We start from the raw sequence: 23,334 nt of genomic DNA on the forward strand, positions 1-23,334 counted from the left end.
GAGAACACATGGACACAGGGAGGGGAACAACACATGCCAGAGCCTGTTGGGTGGTAGGGGACAAGAAGAAGGAACTTAGATGACAGGTTAATAGGTGCAGCAAATCACCATGGCACACGTACACCTATGTAACAAACCTGCACGTTCTGCACATGTATCCCGGAACTTAAAGTAAAATAAAAATTAAAAATAAATAAATAAAACTAAATGGTTAGAAATAATGAATAAGATCTAGTATTCGATAGCTCAACAGGGTGACTATAGTCAATAATAATTTAACTATACATTGTAAAATAGCTAAAAGAGTATAACTGGATTGTTTGTAACACAAAGGATAAATGTTTGAGATGATCGATACCCCATTAACCCTGATGTGATTATTATACATTGCATGCCTGTATCAAAATATCTCATGTAACCCATAAATATATACACCTATTATATACCCACAAAAATTAAAAATTATTTTTCTAAAAAAAACTATATGCTAAATTTCTGATGTAGGTAAATGTAGATGTCCATCAATATTTTCAATAGCTGCATAATATTTAAATGTGTAGACATACATTAATTTATTTAGCTAACTGCCTATCTTGAGATACTTGAGTCATTTACAACTTTACACCTTTCAAAACAGTTTGAAGATGCACAGCTTCCTACAAGCCAATTATGTGATTATTTCCTAAAGATACATTTCTACAAGTGGAATTACAGGGTCAAAGGATGTGCATATATTCCAATGGACCTTGTACCAGTGTATACTCCCACCAGCAGTTTGAGAGTGCTCCTCCCCTGACACCCTCACCCTCACTAAGGCGTGGGAGTGAGGTAGATTTTCTATGTGTATCCCAACAACACTCTCTATGGTTCCATAAAGGCCCCACCTTAACCAACCTTATAAAGGAAATCTGATACAAGCACTAAAACTTATTCTTTCTTATTATTCCAAAGTTGTAACTGTTTACTTACATGAATACCAGAACTGGCCAAGAGGACATTTTTCTGTCAAATACCCCAAGGACCCTAAAATAAAATTGGTCCTCTTTGTATGTCTCCAGAATACATCTCAGCACTTTTTGGTTCAAAAGGTCTCTCATTTCCATCCTCTCTTTACCATTCCCATGGCCACCAGTAAAACTTCACACCTTTATTATCTCATGCCTGGACTAACTTGTGGTAGCTTCCTGTTTTTTCCAATCTCCAGTCACCACTCCTATCCCCACCCCAGCTTGGACTCCTGTCGCACATAAATCTACCATATCGTTTTCCTTTCATCTTGTCATTCCTCTGATCACAAAAGGCCTTGATGTCTCCCAGGGGTGGATGCAGTAATATTCACACACCCCAGTTTAGCAGTTAGGGGTGCTCCATGAACAGGACTCACCTTTACCGCCTGACTCTCTCTGTCATCACTACCCTCCCTACACTTTCCATTCCAGCAGGTCAGCACTTCTCTCTGGAGAAGGATTCCCATCTCCATGCCTTTCTTTTCATCCCTTCTCCTGTCTTGAGTGCCCTTCTGACTTTTTGTATCCTGTCCTTCAAACCCAGCTTACTTAAGAGTTCCCCTTTGTAAAACTTTCCTTGCGCACTGTTGCCTGCAGCTGTTTCTGCTGCCTCTAAGCATTGATGGTCTCCTGGGTTTGTTAATATCTCTTTGTTTTAGTTTCCATATATCTTACCTTTCCAAACAGATCATAAACTGAAGGACAAGGACAATGTCTTTTTTTTCTGCTGCTTAAAACACAACTTTATTGATGGAACACAAGTCTTAGATTAACAAATATAAACTAATATAAAAGTGTAGCTTATTCATGATGTATAACTAATTCATTGTCAGTTTACGTAGAGGAAAGAGTAAAAATATCTCAATCTAGGTAATAAGATCAAATCAATAAATTCTTTCTGTGTACAAGTACTAATACTCCATTTGGCATCCTTAAAATGGTTCATCCTCAACCCAACCATTAAAACCAACATCAGTCACTGTTATGATATATGATAGTCATTATTCCAAAATAGCAGCTGAAAAGATCTCTTTACCATATATTCACAATGAAAAACAAAGAATTTACAAAACACATCGTACCAAGTGCAAATACCTCAATACTCTTTGGGACAGACTCCAAATTAGAGTTTGGTTAATACTTTCAGGACTTTTACTTTCACCACCAGATCATTGTGATTTGCTAGTGCTTTGATTTTCTTAACACAAACTCCAGACTCTTTGAATAAGAAAAAAAGTGAACTTCTGCTGAATTCTTTCCTGGATGATGCAAGCCCTTCATTTTTTATGTTGTCATTTATATTCTCAAATAGGGTAAGGATATTAAGAAGAATCTCTCTATCCCATTCTTTATTAAAAAGGGAAATCAATTCTGATGGTACTTTACAACTGACCAGCTCTCTTGTCATGGCTGGATTTTCAGTAAAGTTTATAATTAGTTTCATAGTCTGTATCTTGGTGAAGTGATTTCCCAGGAATAACAAAGCAAAAAAGTCTGGAAAAGAATAGGAAAGCAAATGTTGGTAATGATTAGTCACAGTCATGTTGGTTAAGAGTCTTAACCCAGCCATCTGCACAGCTGAGTCCAAGCGACAGACCATGGTGTCATCACACACTTGACTGATGTACGTCTTAATCTTACCCTGATTTTCTGCATTCACACTCAAGTTATTAAGGGCATTGTAAGTCTTTTCTCTAATTATGGGGTCTTTCGTTTTTATCAGTTTTGCAATAATTGGGACACCACCCAATTCACGTATGGCATTCTGGTTAAATGAATATGCTGCATTGTTACCCAGAGTGACCAAGGCTACTTCTTGAATAAAAGGATCATTTGTTCGCTCCAGTATGTTGAGGACCTTTTGAAGATCGGGAGCACTCAGAATATCATCAATTTTATAAGGAAAGTTGAACTTGCCTCTGCGGACAGGCCATGTTGTAGCTGGAGCCCTGGTGCTCTTACTTCGGGCCTTTCCCTTGGATTTTCCACTTGCCCTGCTCCCAGCCCTAGATCCACTCCTGGTAGGGTGGCAGCCTCCACCCCTGCCTCCTGGGCAGGGTAAACTCGGTGCAAGGGTCCTGTTCCCAGAGATGGTACCCACCCTAGCCCCTTTGCCTGCCTTTGCACTTGCCTGTTCCTTCAGCGTGTTGAAAAGGGCCTTGGCCTTGGCCTCTAGGCCACCTCCACTGTGGGATCCTGAATGGGCCTTCTCTTTTACACCTGGACAATCCTCGAGTCCCAAACTCACTTCAGGCTTGACCTTTGAATCACCCTGAAGTTTGGCCCCAGACCCTGCCCCAACGTTAGTTTTAGCTCCTTTCACAGTCTCAACCCCAGTCTCTGAGGTGTCCGTAGACTCCTCGTCTTCATCCCAGATTTTCTCGTTCTCGTCTCTTCCCCAGGCCAGTCTGTATACACAGTAGCACGCACCAGCCCCGATAACCACACCAGCGGCCACGCAGCCAGCTTCCCGAGTGCGGCCCATGGTATAGCCGGGACAAATCTCTTAACCGGAGCACAGAACAGGCTCGCTCTGGCCCAGAGAAGCGCGAACACGTCGCGGGCGGAGTCTGCAGCTACTGCTGGCCGGCTCTGAGGCAGCTTGACCTAGGAATAAAGGATGCAGTTCAGATTTCAGGCTCCTCCTCCTTTTGTGTCTTTGCCACGCAAACAGACTGAAACAACGGCAAAACAAACAAACGTACAAAACTACAGATATATTGGCAAACTCGGGGCTTAATATCTAGATCACTGATTCCTTTCTTCCATCCGGAAGCTAAGTTTGGAAATTTTCCCCACTTCAAGACTCTCCAACCTCACGTTCCACCACGTCGCCCCAGAATGTTAAAGTTCCCTGCCATCCTGCCCTTCAGATGTCCTGGGAACAGTGGCGCCCCCACATGCACCCACAGAGGTCCAGGCAGTTTTTTCCTTCTCTTTCTTGCTTCCAAGGGCACTGCTTCGTGCAAACCTGCAGACAAGGACGCGAGGAGGGGGTGCCGAGAGCTAGGGGGACATACAGATATCACCTGGGACGGGACATACATCCCTCTTCTGAATTCCTAGCCCTTTACAACTGCCTTGCCCGATGTTTCCCGCCTTCGGTTGCCCTCCACTCCTCACAGAGGTGCGGCTTTGGAATTCATTGTCTCCCTCCCTCTTCCTCCTTCGATGATTCCTCTAACCCTCCATTCCACCTCCACCCCTACTCTTATCATTGGCATCTTCCGAAGATGTCTCCACACATTTTCATTGTTAACATTTTCCTTGTAACAAAATGAAGTGAGAATATCTAAAAGCCGGACTGGCGTGAAATGCGTAAAGGTCCCCAACTCTGTCCTTGCCTCCGCCAACTCCTCCATCTCAAAGGTACCAGGACACCCCCACTCACCCCCCACCCCCGCCGTGTCATTATACCAACTACCTCTGCTCGGGAGCAATTTCTTACCTCCCTTACCTCAGTTTCTGCTTCCACTAAACCTTCAAGACTAATAAACTTCAGAAGTGAGTGCTTGGTCGACGGACCAACACCAAGGACACTGTACCTCAAACAGTAATTTGGAGTAACGTCCTCCCAACCCCTGGACTCTCTTGACGCCCACCCCTTCTCAGCTATTTGCTTCCCTGTCTTGTACCTGCAGAGCAATTTATTTTGCAAGATCCGAAATTGTGTAGGTAAGAAGGGAAGAAGGGAGATGTGGAGGGGGTCCACGGGCCCACTCGAGTTGCAGTCGCCACCATGCTCCACCCCCAAATAATGCCATCACCCTTATTATGACCTACTTGGTTCTTGACAACTTTGCGTATCTTCCTGCTCCAAGGGTTGGACTGGCCTCCGGCCCCAAGATCTGCAGACACAAGCAACAAGGCAGAAACTGATGGCTCAGCGGACAGAAAAGCACTTCGGAGAGTCCCAACATCCGCTTTTCCTAATTCAGGGTCCTGGCTGTCAACGGAGTTTACCTTTTTGTCTGTCACCCTACCCTCACTTCTCTGGACTCGGCTGACACCAGCCCTCCCGCTACGTAGTGTTCCCCCACCCCCGGTCCCCGCCTCCGGCCCTCCCTCCCGCAGCCCCAGCGGTCGGCCATTTTCCCAGCAAAAACCACACCCCTTTCAAACCACTGGAAGCGGGGCGGGGCGAGGGGGGGGGGATATGGAAAATCCGAGGAGAAAAACAAAACCAACCGATCTCTTCTATCCCTCTCCCCAACGCACCCTACCCGCAATGACAAGCACTTTTCCTGCAGGCACTGTTACATCCTTTTTTCCTAAAGGAAAAAAAAATGGCAGGAAGATTGCTTGAGAGTCGGTAAAGGGCCCAAGTTAAGGCAAGGACCTCAGTCGTCCCAGTCCTTCCGGGGGCCGCGGGACAGCCCCAGCTTTACACTGACCTGCAGGGATTCCAGGCAGACTATTCCTTTGTTCCCAAATGGCACAGCGCCCTACTGAAAGAAAAGGGGAATGACTGTCAGACGCACAGCCCCAAGATTCTGGCTTGGTAGATGGACCAGCACACAGGATACGAATCCGAATATCTGCCCTCCCTGATTCAAGGCCCAGGATGTTAAAGGTCCCACCACGCCCGAGTCTGGGGTCGCCCCTGGAATCCGGCCCCAAGGTCCACCATTTTTGTTCTAGAAAGGGACAGGAATACTGCAAGGGTTTGGAGAAAGCGAACTGCTCCTCCTTCGGCCTCCACCCTTCACTGCCCGCGCCGCAGGGATCCCCTGGCAACGCCCATCCACACACAAACCTGCTGGGATCCAGGCAGTAACCTCGTCCTCCTTCCCCCAGGCCACAGGCCCTCTCGCCCTCTGGGCGATAGAGAGAGTGCAACCGGACCAAACGAAGACTAAGATTAGAAGGACGTCTGCACGCGTCGGCTCCAGCTCACGTGAGGGCCACGTCAACCGTGAGATCAGGACCCCAATTACCACTCCCATCAGCAGTGCCGCAGAAGCCGGCCCTCCCCTTCCTTCCCTGACACATCAGGTCCTGCCACTCATTTTCCTTTTTGCCAATCCCGGAGACCAGAAGTAGCTTCCCTTTGTGGTTGGAATTTGCCTTTCTTTGGCTTACAGGGAGAGGCTGTATCTGCTCCCGTGTCCGTTGGCCTTTACTTCCTCTTCGAGGAATAATTTTTTATCTTCTGTCGTCTCAGTCCAACTGTCTCTCTCTATACCTCCCCCCACCACTAGTCATGAATGTCCAATATTTCTTCTGCACCACTGTAAAATGTGGAGCAAGGTGTTGGAAAAGGAGACAAATCGTGGGAGTGTCTTATTTAAACTTTTCTGCTCATTTGTTTTTAAATCAATAATGCATTACTTTTATATTGAGAAAATAAAATGATGCTATTTTCCTTTGAGTAGAGAGTTTAAACGGGAGAGAAAACCCAAAAGGCCTCATTAACTTCGTTATTTTATTTGTAACAGAAGGAAAATATTTCTACTGGTTACAGCCAAATAGTAGCTTTTAAAACAAAATAACTCATTTTTAAAACTGAAAAGCGGGCTGAGGTGGGTGGATTGCTGGAGCCCAGGAGTTTAAGGCTGCAGTGAGCTATGATCTCACCACTGCACTCCAGCCTGGGTGACAGAGAGCAAGCCTCTATCTCTTAAGAAAAAAAAATGGATTTTTTTACATGATCTATGAATTAGTCCACAAAGAGACAACCAGTTGTCTAATCTTGGCCGTTTTACACAAATGATTCCTTACTTTTTCAATTTTTGAATCAACTTGCAATTTGATAAGATAAAAGCAACACAACCCTGTCTTATTTAATTAAAGCATGTATTTAACATCCCAAAGTCTTGACCAACTGTTATATGAACCTATGGTGATTTGATGGCTACTCTGATCACCTGCCTTTGAATTGAATTCCAGTCTACCAAGGCTGAGGCACCTGAGGGTGTGAGGGATGCAGAGATGTTCTAATCCTCCCTGCCCTGTCAACAGCGGAAGAAGGTGCTGCCCTCCCACCCTTCCACATTCCATAGCCTCTCATCCCCTGTATTCAGGCACTGGTCTGTTGTTCACTCCAAAAATATATATAGATGAGTGACCAAGGTGGTAAATGCCACGTTTACTCAGGTGACCAATCAGAGTAAAGACCTCTGGCTCCTTCCCTTCCTCAGATTCCCACAGAGGTAACTCAGCAATGCATCCAAGGGCTTACTGTTCCTACCTAAGCCTCTTGCCGTTATTCATGGTGCCTGAGTAGTTGCTCCTAGTACTGTGTGCTGCCACCACCTGACCAGAGAGGTGCAGCCCGCTGGGCTTCTTGGCCTCTGGCTTCCTTAAAAAGAGAACCTAATCTTGTTGCAGAGTTACTGCCTGCCAGTTCATATCCACCTTGGTGCCCACTCAGCCAAATGTATGCCCAAGGAACAATCCCCACGGATTAACCCAGAGTAGGCATTCTCACTCGGACAACCTTGTGGACCACCTGCGATTGTGTGCGTAGGTATATTCATTTTCGTGGAGAAAGGAGCCATAGCTTTCATCGGATTCTCACAGGCATGTATGACTTTTAAAAAGTAAGAACTACTAATACTTTCCTGAAAAAAAAGCTATATATCCCCTCAACAGAAAATCTACTTCTGCCCAGCACTGTGGGATGCTGAAGCTGGCGGATCACTTGAGGTCAGGAGTTCGAGGCCTGGCCAACATGGTAAAACTTTGTCTTTACTAAAAATACAAAAATTAGCTGGGGGTGGTGGCGCGCACCTGTAGTCCCAGCTACTTGAGAGACCGAGGCAGGAGAATTGCTTGAACCCAGGAAGCAGAGGTTGCAGTGAGTTGAAATTGTGCCACTGCACTCCAGCCTGGGCAACAGAGCAAGACTCCATCTCAAAAAAAAAAAAAAAAAAAAAAAAGAAAGAAAGTCTATTCCTCTCCCCTCTTCTCTGTCTCTAGTTATATACTTATTTTTTTAAGTGCAGAAATCTGTAAAGTAGAATGCAAAACTGCCCTGCAATGCCTATTCTACTGCCAAGCTCTTTCAATGATATCCACCTTTCTTCCTGCAAATATACAGAATATGTATGTGGATGTGTCAAGTTCCAAGTCGAACAATATACAAAACAAAACAATTGACATTTACTGTAGTACTTGCAATAAATCTGCACTTTAATTAGATAATTTATATCTTTAAAAACGGAGTCTTTCTATCCATGCCAACTTTTGAGATTTTCAATAAATGTTATGTTTCTTTATACTCATTTCTTATTATGTTTGTGTTTTGTTTATATGAATGACATTCCCATTATGATTGCATGCTCTACCTGGTTATTGTTTGTCTCAGGTAAAGTAATTAATTATGATATATTTATCTTTAGAGACCATTCTTATTATTTCTAATAGTTTCTTCATTGATACTTTTGGTTTTTCTAGGTATGCATGCATAATATCTGCAAATGATGATTTTTCATTTCTTCTTCATGAGTATTTATATTCCGTATTCTTTCATTTTCTGCATGTATTCCATTGACCAGAACCTCCAGAATTAGCTTGAATGATAATGGTGATTGAGGGCCTCCAGATCTTATTCTTGAAGTAAATGGGAGTGCCCTTAATATTTCATTGTTTAGTGTAACCTGACATTTGCTGTTTGTTTTTCATGTGTTCTTCATCTGTGTATGGATGATTTGGGGGGATGCCTAAAGCTGCACTTTTATAACCCTTTATATAAGACTGAGGAAAATTAAATTGTCCACATCATAATACTGGGAAGGAAAAGAAGTAGGGGGAGTGGCCACAAGTGCTGAGCTTATTGGGAATGTATTGGTAAGCAAAAACAACACAGACTCTTCTCTCATGGTGGAAATAAGACCTTAATAAAATAAGCGTGTGCGCACACACACACACACACAGAGAGAGAGAGAGAGAAATACTGTAAAGGAAAAAACCTCTGTTAATGTAGTTTTTTAAAAAGTGGCATAGTCTGAGAATCAGGGAAAGTTTCCTTACTGGGGCAGACAGAATGAAGTTTTCAGTTGAGATGAAGGAAAGCAGGTGGTAACTAGGAAAAGAGGGGAACAGAAAATAAAAAATCTCAATTTCCCCCACCCTTCTGATAACTACTGTGATAACCAATCTACTTCAATCCTAGGATAAATCCTATGAAAACCACTGTTAATTTTTCAGGTGACTCTTTCCAGGTTTTGTTGTTGTTTCATATATATTACCAAACAATATATGTAGATACATTATGTGTGTGTGTACACATATATCTTTCTAAAATAATTTGGGATTATATTATGCATATTATCCTGCATAACTATTTTTTTCACCTGATATGTCATGTAAATCTTTTTAGCAGACACACTAATATTCTGTAGCGTGGATTTACCAGAATTTAACCAATCTCTTACTGATTGATATTTAGCCTCTTCCTAATCTTTATCTACTATAAAAATATTGCAGTGAGGACTTTTGTATACATATATTTTGGCAACTATGATATTATTTCCTCAAGATAAATTCCTAGAAGTAAAATACTTGTGTCAAAATGGGTGTTCATTTTAAATTTTACCCATGCTGCCAACTTTCATCTCTTAAATTTATAAATATATACATCGACAGATAGATACATACATACATATATATATGTGCATTCTATGTTGTGCTCCAAATAATTTATTTAATTATAAGTGAGATTAAACATCTTCTCAGAGGCTTGTTAAGCATCTGTATTTATCTTTCTGTGTACTGTCTTTCCTCATTTTTTAACTAGGTTGTTCATCTTTTTCTTACTAATACATAAGAACTTTCTGCAAATTAAGCAAATGAGTCTTTTGACTTTCATAAGTGTTATAAATATTTTCCTGATTTATAAATTTTTTGGACTTCTACTATATAGAATTTTTCATCTTTACAGTACAAAATTTACCAACTTTTTTCTTTACATTTTTGAGGTTTGTGTCCTGCTTAGGGAGATCTGTGTTTTCTCCTAATTTTTATGTTTCCTTTTATATTTATTTTTGGTCCATATGGAATTATTTTCTTCCAAATGGCTAGTAAATTGTCCTAATGCTAATTATCAGATAATCCCCTCTTGAGCTCACTGATTTAAAGTGCCATCTTTACCATAATTATCATAATCTACACATCCACATATGTTTGTATCTAGTTCTTTATTCTTTATTATATTCTTTTAATCTGTTATCTTTTCTTTCTTCTTAAATAACAAACTGTTTTAACTATAGTGTCTTCATAATAGGTTTCAATATCTGAAGGGTAAGGTCTCTCATAACTCATCTTTTTTATCATTACCTGCCTATTCACATGTATTTACTTACTGACTAAAATCTGTTATTTTGTTACAGTCCCCTAAAAACTACCGTTTTTAATTTCAATTTGTGTTGCATATAATTTATAAGTTAACTGAGGGATAATTGGCATCTTCACAGGAATATCTTTCTATACAACAACCCAGTTTTTCTACTTATTTGTCTTTATTTTTCTCAGCAGGGTTTCTGCAGTTTTTTAATAAAAATAACTCCTAGAACATTGCCTGGCACACTGTAGGTTATCAATCAATATTTACTGAATGAATGGATATGTCTTACAAATTTTTTGTTAAGTTTATTCAAAAGTACCTTATCTTTTCCCGTGCCTATTGTCATTTGGATTTTTTCTTTTTTTACATTTTTGTTTGTTGTTTTTATATATGAAAGTGATCAGTTTTTAATCTATTGATTTCATAACCAGCCTTTTTATGGAGTTCCAAAGGTTTCAAGTAGTCTTTAGTTGATTCTGTTAGATTTGCTTCATTTGTAGTAATGATAATCTTGCCTGCCCCCTCCTTTCCAATATTAATATTACATTTATTTCTCTTGGTTAATTGCATTAACTAGTACTTCTAGAACAATGTTAAATAATTATGGAAATAACTGGTATTCTTGCCTTTTTCCTAATTTTAATGGAAATGCTTCTAGTGTTTATCCCTTAAACATGAAAGGCTTCTTGTTAGAAATGTATATATTTTGTCATATTTAAGAAATATTCACCTATTCTTACTTCAGTAAGTTGCATCCAGAAGTTATCCGACTTTAAGTACAATTTGACTAAGATTCTGCTTCATTCCTTACATATAAGCTTTATCCTTGACTGTGCATTGTAATGGTATCAAAATAGCTGCAGTAATTCTAGGCCTCATACCAGCACCTCAGTCAGAGTCCTAGCTAGAAAAAGTAATCTAAATCAGATGGTTCAAGGGACTTTAATGTAGAGACTACTTACAGAGGGAAATGCAAGATTATGAGACCCAACAAGCAATTTTGTGGCACCCAGAGGTTAGCAATAGCAGGTAGCTATTATCCTAGGCCTAAAAGGGCAAGAGGAAGAAATAGTATTTCTGGAGCCTAGTGAGAGCTAGAGTCATGGAGGAGAGGACTTCTGGAAGAAGCTAAAATCTTGAAGGGATGTAGTCACTGCCAATAAAAAATAGTCCAAATCAGAGTGGGAGCAGTGAAGAAATACATTGTCTTCTCTCTTCTTCCCGCCAAAGCTGTGCCAGTGCATTCCATTGACCAATCCCAAGCAGAAGTCAATTACAAATGGAGCCAGGGGGATGCAGTCCCTAAGGATCAGCCTCCCAGGGCATAGAACAAGACAGAGAAGGACAGGAAATTAATAAGGATGTGTGGGAAAATAAAGACTAACCACCATGGCCTACTCCTTTCACATTCAGCATCTATTCTTGCTATTCTATTCTCCCAACAGGGAGGCAGGGACAAAAAAAATCCCATCAGCCACTGTACTGTTACGGGATAATGCTAATGCAACCATATTCGCCCACCTGAAACCTGATTTATAACAATTGTCTCAAGTGTTTTTCATATAAACAGAGGAAAGGAAGAAAAAATTAAATTAACAAAGATGTGCATAGCTGTTACAGTTTCTCTCTGAAGCTGATCATGAGGCCAAAGTTAATAATCAACCTCATTCTTCTACCACCCATTTCATATTCCCCTTACAGCAACCTGGTCAAAATTATTTCCCTGACGTAGTCACCCTAATCTTCAATCCTGTATTTATTGAATTTCTGCACTTTCCCACTTACCAGGACTATTAGGCAAAGCAGTACCAGGAGGTGCCCCAGTAAGTATCCGTGGGCTCTGAGCATAGCTCTCCCTGTTTGTATAGCAGCAACCTTATTTCCCCTTAGTAATTGGGTTCAATCCCTCTAGCCACGATAGCAGCCCCTTTCCCTGCCTGTCAGTTCAGTGGCAGGAGAGGACAAAAATGGTCAGAATGTAGTCTCAGCTTTTAATATAATGGAATCATAGCTTTATTCCCTAGTGAAAGCATTCATCCCTGCTGTACCTAAGAGTCCAAGGTTATGAAGACAGAAAACAATAATCACATATTTCTTCAGTAGGTTAACTGGTGTAATAGTGAAAAGGGCCACTCCTTTCATGACTGCTTTATTCCTAGTCCTGTGTAACCTCACTATGGGGGGAAAAAGCACAATATATGGGTGGTTCTGTTAAAGCACCTATTGCAATCTTCTCATACAGTACTCCCAGGAACAGCTGATCCCATAACTAAGCTTCCAGTAAGTTATTTATTTTTGTGTAAGGCAAGCTGCTTCTACATGGTAAAGTAAGTAGTAAAGACTAATGAATCTTTGGATGTGCACTTCACTTGTCATTAAATGAGTTCCTTGGTCAGAGACAACTTTGTGTAGGATACCCTGATGATGATTAAGGCATTCTGGAAGTCCATGGAGATGGTGATGACAGAATCATTGTCAGCAAAGAAGGTAAATGTGTGTCTAAAATACATGTTCATTTCCATGAGGAAAAGTTTCTGTTTTTGTCATGATGAAAGGTGTCCCATGTAATAATCCTACGACCACGGGACTGACTGATACCCCTAAGGAATGGTGTCTTATAGAAGCTCATCATCTTCTCTGTTGTCAGGTTGGGCACTTAGTATTAGTACAAGATCAACCTTGGTGAGTAGAAGTCCGTATTGTTGAGTCCAGGCATAGCCTCCATAATGTTGATGCTAAAATCTAGCAAAGATAACATAGACATAAAAATTTGACTATTTGCACTGATCTATTATTTTGCCACAGTACGAGCTTGAATTTACTACTATTTTATTTTGGATATTTTCGTCTGTAGTTCTAAGTTAGACTGACCTCTCACGTTTACTTTTTTACTTCTATTCTTCTTTGTTTGGACGTAAGTATTATGTTAGCCTTAGAGAACGAATTGGGTACATTTCTACATTTTCCTATGCTCTAGAACACTTTAAATTGTATAAGAATTATTGAATCCTTGACAATTGTTGTGGTGGGAAGAATAATGGCTCCTCAAAGATGTCTACATATTGGAACCTGTGAATATGTAACCTCATATAGCAAAAGGGACTTTGCAGATGTGATTATGTTAAGAATATTGAGATACGAAGATTATCTAGTACTATCTGGATGGGCCCAGTGTAATCACAGGGTTCTTGTAAAGGAAGGAAGGAGGCAGATGAGTCAGAAAAAGATGTGACAATAGAATCAGGCAATGAAACAGTGGAATTCAGGCAGCCTGTGGAAGCTGGAAAATGCAAGGAAATAGATTCTCCACTAGAGCATCCAGTGGTAACACAGCCCTTTCAAAAATAGATTCTCCACTAGAGCATCCAGTGGTAACACAGCCCTTTCAACCCGTTTTAGTCTTCTGACCTTCAGAACTGTGTGATAATATATTTGTCTTGTTTTGAGCAATCGAGTGTGTGGTAACTTTTTATACAATTTGTTACAGCAATAAGAAACTAGTGTAACAGTTATTTTTAAAGAACAAAAGAGGAAAAAGTATTTTCTATTTACCCAGATATTTGTAATTTCTATTGCTTCTCCATTCCCGAGGTTCAAGTTTCCCTCTGGTATCATTTTCCTTTAGTCTGAAGAGACTCTTTTAACATTTCTGGTCCAGCATGTCTACTGGCAACAAATTATGTTAGCTATTCTTCATCTGAGAATATTTTCATGTTGTCTTTATTTTTGAAGGATATTTTTGCTGGATGTAGATTTATGGGTTGGCAATTCTTTTCTTTCAACGCGTTAAAGACGTTCCACTCTTTTCTATCCTTCATTGTGATAAGAAAACCAGTCATTCAAATTATTGTTCCCCTAGAAGTAATGAGTTATTTTCCTATAACTACCTTAAGATTGTTTTCTTTTTTTTATATATCACATTTTTTATTTTTATTTTTTATTATACTTTAAGTTCTAGGGTACATGTGCACAACGTGCAGGTTTGCTACATATGTATACATGAGCCATGTTGGTTTGGTGCACCCATTAACTCGTCATTTACATTAGGTATTTCTCCTAATGCTATCCCTCCCACATCCCCCGACCCCATGACAGGCCCCGGTGTGTGATGTTCCCTGCCCTGTGTACAAGAGTTCTCATTGTTCAGTTCCCACCTATGAGTGAGAACATGTGGTGTTTGGTTTTCTGTCCTTGCGATACTTTGCTGAGAATGATGATTTCCAGCTTCATCCATGTCCCTACAAAGGACACGCACTCATCCTTTTTATGGCTGCATAGTATTCCATGGTGTATATGTGTCACATTTTCTTTATCCAATCTATCATTGATGGACATTTGGGGTGGTTCCAAGTCTTTGCTATTGTGAATAGTGCCACAATAACAATACTTATACATATATCTTTAAAGTACCATGATTCATAATCCTGTGGGTATATACCCAGTAATGGGATGACTGGGTCAAATGGTATTTCTAATTCTAGATCCTTGAGGAATTGCCACACTGTCTTCCACAATGGTTGAACTAGTTTACAGTCTCACCAACAGTGTAAAAGTGTTCCTATTTCTCCACATCCTCTCCAGCACCTGTTGTTTCCTGACTTTTTAATGATCACCATTCTAACTGATGTGAGATGGTATTGCATTGTGCTTTTGATTTGCATTTCTCTGATGACCGGTAATGATGAGCAGTCTTTCATTTGTCTGTTGGCTGCATAAATGTCTTCTTTTGAGAAGTGACTGTTCATATACTTTGCCCACTTTTTTTTTATTATTATACTTTAAGTTCTAGGGTACATGTGCACAACATGCAGGTTTGTTACATATGTATACATGTGCCATGTTGGTGTGCTGCACCCATTAACTCGTCATTCACATTAGGTATATCTCCTAATGCTATCCCTCCCTCCACCCCCTCCCCAAAATAGGACCCAGTGTGTGATGCTCCCCTTCCTGTGTCCAAGTGATCTCATTGTTCAATTCCCACCTATGAGTGAGAACATGCGGTATTTGGTTTTCTGTTCTTGCAATAGTTTGCTGAGAATGATGGTTTCCAGCTGCATCCATGTCCCTACAAAGGACACGCACTCATCCTTTTTTATGGCTGCATAGTATTCCATGGTGTATATGTGCCACATTTTCTTAATCCAGTCTGTCACTGATGGACATTTGGGTTGATTCCAAGTCTTTGCTCTTGTGAATAATGCCGCAATAAACATATGTGTGCATGTGTCTTTATAGCAGCATAACTTATAATCCTTTGGGTATATCCCCAGTAATGGGATGGCTGGGTCATATGGTATTTCTAGTTCTAGATCCTTGAGGAATTGCCACACTGTTTTCCACAATGGTTGTGGAAGTAAAGTAGTTTACAGTCCCACCAACAGTGTAAAAGTGTTCCTATTTCTCCACATCCTCTCCAGCACCTGTTATTTCCTGATTTTTTAATGATTGCCATTCTAATTGGTGTGAGATGGCATCTCATTGTGGTTTTGATTTGCATTTCTCTGATGGCCAGTGATGATGAGCATTTTTTCATGTGTCTGTTGGCTGTATGAATGTCTTCTTTTGAGAAATGTCTGTTCATATCCTTTGCCCACTTTTTGATGGGGTTGTTTGTTTTTTTTCTTGTAAATTTGATCGAGTTCTTTATAGGTTTTGGATATTAGCCCTTTGTCAGATGAGTAGATGTCAAAAATTTTCTCCCATTCTATAGGTTGCCTGTTCACTCTGATGGTAGTTTCTTTTGCTGTGCAGAAGCTCTTTAGTTTAATTAGATCCCATTCGTCAATTTTAGCTTTTGCTGCCGTTGCTTTTGGTAAGTACTTTAGACATGAAGTCCTTTGCCCATGTGCCTATGTCCTGAATGGTATTACCTAGGTTTTCTTCTAGGGTTTTATGGTTTTAGGGTCTAACATTTAAGTCTTTAATCCATCTTGAATTAATTTTGTACAAGGTGTAAGGAAGGGATCCAGTTTCAGCTTCTACATATGTATAGCCAGTTTTCCTAAAAGCACCATTTATTAAATAGGGGAATCCTCTTTCCATCTCTTGTTTAAAATGGGGTTTGTCAAAGATCAGATGGTTGTAGATGTGTGATATTATTTCTGAGGGCTCTGTTTGTTCCATTATTCATATCTCTGTTTTGGTACCAGTACCACAGTTGTTTTGCTTACTGTAGCCTTGTAGTATAGCTTGAAGTCAGGGTATGGATGCCTCCAGCTTTGTTCTTTTGTTTAGATTGTCTTGCAATGTGGACTCTTTTTGGTTCCACATTAACTTTAAAGTAGTTTTTTCCAGTTCTGTGAAGAAAGTCAGGTTGGTAGCTTGATGGGGATGGTATTGGAATCTATAAGTTACCTTGGGCAGTATGCCATTTTCACACATTGATTCTTCCTATCCAAGCTTGGCATGTTCTTCCATTTGTTTGTGTCCCTTATTTCACTGAGCAGTGGTTTGCAGTTCTCTTGAAGAGGTCCTTTACATCCCTTGTAAGTTGGATTCTAGGTATTTCTATTCTCTGAAGCAATTGTGAAATGGAGTTCACTCAAGATTTGGCTTCGTTTGTCTGTTGGTTGGTGTATAGGAATGCTCTTGTGATTTTTGGGTAATACTGATTTTGTATCCTGAGACTTTGCTGAAGTTGCTTATCAGCTTAAGGAGATTTTGGGCTGAGATGATGGGGTTTTCTTAAATATACAATCATGTCATCTGCAAAGTTGAGGGACAATTTTACTTTCTCTTTTCCTAATTGAATACCCTTTATTTTTTTCTCCTGCCTGATTGCCCTGGCCTTAACTTCCAACACTATGTTGAATAGGAGTGGTGAGAGAGGGCATCCCTGTCTTGTGCCAGTTTTCAAATGGAATGCTTCCAGTTTTTGCCCATTCAGTATGACATTGGCTGTGGGTTTATCATAAATAGCTCTTATTATGTTGAGAAACATCCCATCAATACCTAGTTTACTGAGAGTTTTTAGCATGAAAAGCTGTTGAATTTTATCGAAGGCCTTTTCTGCATCTATTGAAATAATCATGTGGTTTTTGTCTTTGGTTCTGTTTATGTGATGGATTACATTTATTGATTTGCATATGTTGAACCAGGCTTGCATCCCAAGGATGAAGCCCACTTGATCGTGGTGGATAAGCTTTTTGATGTGCTGCTGGATTTGGTTTGCCAGTATTTTATTGAGGATTTTTGCAATGATGTTCATCAAGGATATTGCTCTAAAATTCTCTTTTTTGTTGTCTCTGCCAGGCTTTGGTATCAGGATGATGCCGGCCTCATAAAGCCAATTAGGGAGGATTCCCTCTTTTTCTGTTGATTGGAATAGTTTCAGAAGGAATGGTACCAGCTCCTCTTCGTACCTCTGGTAGAATTCTGCTGTGTATCCATCTGGTCCTGGACTTTTTTCAGTTGGTAAACTATTAATTATTGCCTCAATTTTAGAGCCTGCTATTGGTCTATTTAGGGATTCAACTTCTTCCTGGTTTAGTCTTGGGAGGGTGTATGTGTCCAGGAATTTATTCATTTCTTCTAGATTTTCTAGTTTATTTGCATAGAGGTGTTTATAGTATTCTCTGATGGTAGTTTGTATTTCTGTGGGATCGGTGGTGATATCTCCTTTATCATTTTTTATTGCATCTGTTTGATTCTTCTCTCTTTTCTTCTTTATTAGTCTTGCTAGCAGTCTATCAATTTTGTTGATCTTTTCAAAAAACCAACTCCTGGATTCATTGATTTTTTGAAGGGTTTTTGTGTCTCTATCTCCTTCAGTTCTGCTCTGATCTTAGTTATTTCTTGCCTTCTGCTAGCTTTTGAATGCGTTTGCTTTTGCTTCTCTAGTTCTTTTAATTGTGATGTTAGGGTGTCGATTTTAGACCTTTCCTGCTTTCTCTTGTGGGCATTTAGTGCTATAAATTTCCCTCTACACACTGCTTTAAATGTGTCCCAGAGATTCTGGTATGTTGCATCTTTGTTCTCACTGGTTTCAAGGAACATCTTTATTTCTGCCTTCGTTTCGTTATTTACCCAGTAGTCATTCAGGAGTAGGTTGTTCAGTTTCCATGTAGTTGAGTGGTTTTGATTGAGTTTCTTAGTCCTGAGTTCTAATTTGATTGCACTGTGGTCTGAGACAGTTTGTTGTGATTTCTGTTCTTTTACATTTGCTGAGGAGTGCTTTACTTCCAACTATATGGTCAATTTTGGAATAAGTGTGATGTGGTGCTGAGAAGAATGTATATTCTGTTGACTTGGGGTGGAGAGTTCTGTAGATGTCTATTAGGTCAGCTTGGTGCAGAGCTGAGTTCAAGTCCTGGATATCCTTGTTAACCTTCTGTCTGCTTGATCTATCTAATGTTGACAGTGGGGTGTTAAAATCTCCCATTATTATTGTGTGGGAGTCTAAATCTCTTTGTAGGTCTCTAAGGACTTGCTTCATGAATCTGGGTGCTCCTGTATTGGGTGCATATATATTTAGGATAGTTAGCTCTTCTTGTTGAATTGATCCCTTTACCATTATGTAATGGCCTTCTTTGTCTCTTTTGATTTTTGTTGGTTGAAAGTCTGTTTTATCAGAAACTACGATTGCAACCCCTGCTTTTTTCTGCTTTCCATTTGCTTGGTAGATCTTCCTCCATCCCTTTATTTTGAGCCTATGTGTGTCTCTGCACATGATATGGGTCTCCTGAATACAGCACACTGATGGGTCTTGACTATCCAATTTGCCAGTCTGTGTCTTTTAACTGGGGCATTTAGCCCATTTACATTTAAGGTTAATATTATTATGTGTGAATTTGATCCTGTCATTAAGATGTTACCTGGTTATTTTGCTCGTTAGTTGATGCAGTTTCTTCCTAGCATTGACAGTCTTTACAATTTGGCATGTTTTTGCAGTGACTGGTGCCAGTTGTTCCTTTCCACGTTTAGTGCTTCCTTCAGGAGCTCTTGTAAGGCAGGCCTGGTGGTGGCAAAATCTCTCAGCATTTGTTTGTCTGTAAAGAATTTTATTTCTCCTTCACTTACAAAGCTTAGTTTGGCTGGATATGAAATTTTGGGTTGAAAATTCTTTTCTTTAAGAATGTTGACTATTGGCCCCCACTCTCTTCTGGCTTGTAGAGTTCCTGCTGAGAGATCCGCTGTTAGTCTGATGAGCTTCCCTTTGTGGGTAACCCAACCTTTCTCTCTAGCTTCCCTTAACATTTTTCCTTCATTTCAACCTTGGTGAATCTGACTATTGTGTGTCTTGGGGTTGCTCTTCTTGAGGAGTATCTTTGTGGTGTGCTTTGTATTTCCTGAATTTGAATGTTGGCCTGCCTTGCTAGGTTGAGGAAATTCTGCTGGATGATATCCTAAAGTGTGTTTTCCAACCTGGTTCCATTCTCCCCGTCACTTTCAGGTATACCAATCAAACGTAGATTTAGTCTTTTCACATAGACCCATATTTCTTGGAGGCTTTGTTCATTTCTATTTACTCTTTTTTATCTGAACTTCTCTTCTCACTTCATTTCATTCATTTGATCTTCAATCACTGATACCCTTTCTTCCACTTGATTGAATCGACTACTGAAGCTTTTGCACACGTCATGTAGTTTTCGTGATATGGTTTTCAGCTCCATTAGGTCACTTAAGGTCTTCTCTATGCTGTTTATTCTAGTTAGTCATTCATCTAATCTTTTTTCAAGGTTTTTAGCTTAGTTGCAATGGGTTTGAACATCCTCCTTTAGCTCGGAGAATTTTGTTATTACTGACCTTCTGAAGCCTACTTTTGTCAACTCATCAAATTCATTCTCCATCCTGCTTCATTCTGTTGCTGGCGAGGAGCTATGATCCTTTGGAGGAGAAGAGGTGCTCTGGTTTTTAGAATTTTCAGCTTTTCTGCTCTGGTTTCTCCCCATCTTTGTGATTTTATCTACTTTGGTCTTTGATGACAGTGAGCTACATTTGGGGTTTTGGTGTGGATGTCCTTTTTGTTGATGTTGATGCTATTCCTTTCTGTTTGTTAGTTTTCCTTCTAACAGTCAGGACCCTTTGCTGCAGGTCTGTTGGAGTTTGCTGAGCTCCACTCCAGACCCTGTTTGCCTGGGAATCACCAGCAGAGGCTGCAGAATGGCAAATATTGCAGAACAGCAAATGTTGTTCCCTGATCCTTCCTCTGGAAGCTTTGTCTCAGATGGGCACCTGGCTGTATGAGGTGTCAGTCGACCCCTACTGGGAGATGTCTCCCTGTTAGGCTACACAAGGGCCAAGGACCCACTTGAGGAGGCAGTCTGTCCATTCTCAGAGCTCAAACTTCATGCTGGGAGACCCACTGCTCTCTTCAGAGCTGTCACACAGGGACGTTTAAGTCTGCAGAAGTTTCTGCTGCCTTTTGTTCAGCTGTGCCCTGCCCCCAGAGTTGGAGTCTACAGAAGCAGGCAGGCCTCATTGAGCTGTGGTGGGTTCCACCCAGTTCAAGCTTCCTGACTGCTTTGTTTACCTACTCAAGCCTCAGCAATGGCAGACGCCCCTGCCCCAGTGTAGTCAATCTCGGACTGCTGTGCTAGCAGTGAGCAAGGCTCCGTGGGCATGGGACTCACCGAGCCAGGCATGGGATATAATCTCCTGGTGTGCTGTTTGCTAAGACCATTGGAAAAGAGCAGTATTAGGGCAAGAGTGTCCTGAGTTTCCAGGTACCATCTGTCATGGCTTCCCTTGGCTAGGAAAGGGAAATCCCCCGACCCCTTGCACCTCCTGGGTGAGGCGATGCCCCACCCTGCTTTGGCTCACCCTCCATAGGCTGCACCCACTGTCCAACCAGTCCCAGTGAGATAAACCAGGTACCTCAGTTGGAAATGCAGAAATCACTCATCTTCTGTGTTGATCACACTGGGAGCTCTAGACCGGAGCTGTTCCTATTCAGCCATCTTGGAACGATCACTCCAAAATTTTTTTCTTTACTTTTCATTTTCAGCAGTTTAATAAAATGTGCCTAAAGGTGGTTTTCTTTGAGATTGTCCCATTTGGAATTCATGAAACTTCTTGAATTTATAAGTTTATGTCTTTCAACAAATCTGGAAATTTTTGACAATTATTTCCTCAAATATATTTTCTATTACAAAATGGGCAATACGAGAGGACCAGGAGCTGCCACCCCTTCCTAGAACTATCTCTCAGAGCAGGGGCATCACTCAGGTAAAAGCAGGTCCCTGGGTCCAGCTCTGGTGCAGTGGTTCAGGGATTCTTCCCAGGGGGAAAGGCAGGACATAAGGATAAAGGACTCTGTAGCTCTGTTTGAGGGTACTGATTTAACTTGGAAAAGGTTTAAAAAAGCTATGACTGCAGGCATTGTTGGAAACAGTGAAGATCTTGGTAGAAAATAATTTATATTTATACATTGTATGAACATCAACACAAATTTATACATGTTGCTTTATAAAGTCAAGTAAGTAGGAGAAAAAACAGAGTTATTACAAAATTCATTTGTATTGTCTTATATTTACCTATGTAGTAGTTGTTGCATGTATTGTAATTTTTTGTTGAAAGCTGGACATGTTAGATAATATATTATAGCAACCCTGAATACTGAACCACGCCCCACACCCTGGAGATTGTTGTTGTTTGCTTGGTCATGGGTTTGTTTGTTAGCTTGGCTGAAATAATTCTGTGAAGTCTATTTCCCCCAATATGTGCAACTCTGTTGTCCCTACTCAGATATTTTTTCCTTATTTTTATCTTTTAGCCTGGCTACTTAGGTTTTGACCCTAGGTTGGCATAAGCTATTTATTGGTTAAAGGTTGTGCTTAAGCCCCCTTTAGCCAATTAGATTTTTATCCTTTGCCATTGGATATGTGGATGGCTTGGAGATGGCTCTCATAGTTCAGTGAATTTATATATTTCCTTGTCCCCCCTCCACCACCTCATTCAACCACTAGTAGCTTGGAGGATCCTTCTCTGATTGCTTCCGCAAGGGCATAGCCTTGGGCATACACACACTCTTCTAGACTTCCAAGGATGATACTGATTTTGTTTTTCATCCTGGATCTCTAGGATTTGCCCCTGGGTCAGAGTAGCTTGTGGTTTAGTCAGTGTTTGCTCAGAAGTTGTGTTTAAGCCCCTGTGCCACTCACTGGTGCTTTTGCCCTGTGTTTATAGGTCTGTGTGTGGCTTGAGGAATTCTTGCAAGCCTGCTCCATCCTTCTCTGATTTCTCCTAAGTGAATGTAGCTTCATATATGTACATAGCCTTCCTAACTCCCCAAATTGTATATGATCCCAGAAGGGTTGTTATTGATGGTCTGCGTCCCTGGCTGCTCTGCCAATACATGCAGCAACAGTGACATATATAAAAGACAATATAAATGAATTTTGTTATAATTCTATCTTTTCTCCTATCTAACTTAAAAGACTTTATAAAGCTATATGCATAAATCTGTGTTGATGTTCATACAATGTATAAAAATGTAATTTGTATGACAATAATGCAAAGGAGTGAGGAGGTTGTGAAGTTATTAAGAGCAAAGATTTGAAATTAAGTTGATATTGATACAAACTTGATTTTTATGTTAAGATATTAATTGTAACTCCAAGGGCAACCTCTAAGAAAATAAATTCTAAAATATAGTAAATGGAACGACAAAGGAATGAAAATGGTACACTAGGAAACTCCTATTTAACACAAAAGAAGCAGTAATAGAATAATAGAGGAAAAAAATATATGAGACATATAGAAAACAAATAGTAAAATGACATATGTGAATCCCAACCTATACGTAATTGCATTAATATAAATGGATTAAACACTCTAATGTAAAGGCAGAGATTGACAGACTTAATTTAAAACATGTGATCTGACCATATGCTGTCTATAAGAGACACACTTCAGATTCAAAGACACAAACAAGTTGAAAGTAGGACAGAAAAAGATATGTTATATCATGCAAACAGTTGCCAAAAGAGACCTGGAGGGTTTTACTAATACCCGAAAACTTAAACCTTAAGACAGGCATTTTTATTAAAAGCAAAGAAGGATAATTTAAAATGATGAAAAGGTCAAAAAGATATAACA

The 23,334-nt window shown here is 40.3% G+C and overlaps 1 protein-coding gene across 5 annotated transcripts in view; it reads right to left on the minus strand.

Moving 5' to 3' along the window:
• Nucleotides 1–1,723: 1,723 nt before the first annotated feature.
• ARMCX1 (armadillo repeat containing X-linked 1) overlaps nt 1,724–23,334 on the minus strand; it is a 37,955-nt gene continuing 16,344 nt past the window's right edge. Inside the window, exons 1-5 of one of the 5 annotated variants that reach the window (XM_017954031.3) lie at nt 5,764–6,338; nt 5,402–5,452; nt 5,231–5,278; nt 4,791–4,855; nt 2,706–3,614 (exon numbers count right to left, since the gene is read on the minus strand). In XM_017954031.3, the coding sequence (XP_017809520.1) occupies nt 3,327–3,614; nt 4,791–4,855; nt 5,231–5,278; nt 5,402–5,452; nt 5,764–5,953 (642 nt within the window). In that variant the 5' untranslated portion in view covers nt 5,954–6,338 and the 3' untranslated portion in view covers nt 2,706–3,326. Of the gene's footprint in view, nt 3,615–4,790; nt 4,856–5,230; nt 5,279–5,401; nt 5,456–5,763; nt 6,339–23,334 lie in introns of those variants that run through there. The other 4 variants (XM_017954030.3, XM_003918000.3, XM_017954028.1 and 1 more) reach the window with 4 other exon arrangements.

This window comes from Papio anubis, chromosome X (assembly GCF_008728515.1).
Source record: "Papio anubis isolate 15944 chromosome X, Panubis1.0, whole genome shotgun sequence".
Taxonomy (NCBI): domain Eukaryota; kingdom Metazoa; phylum Chordata; class Mammalia; order Primates; family Cercopithecidae; genus Papio; species Papio anubis.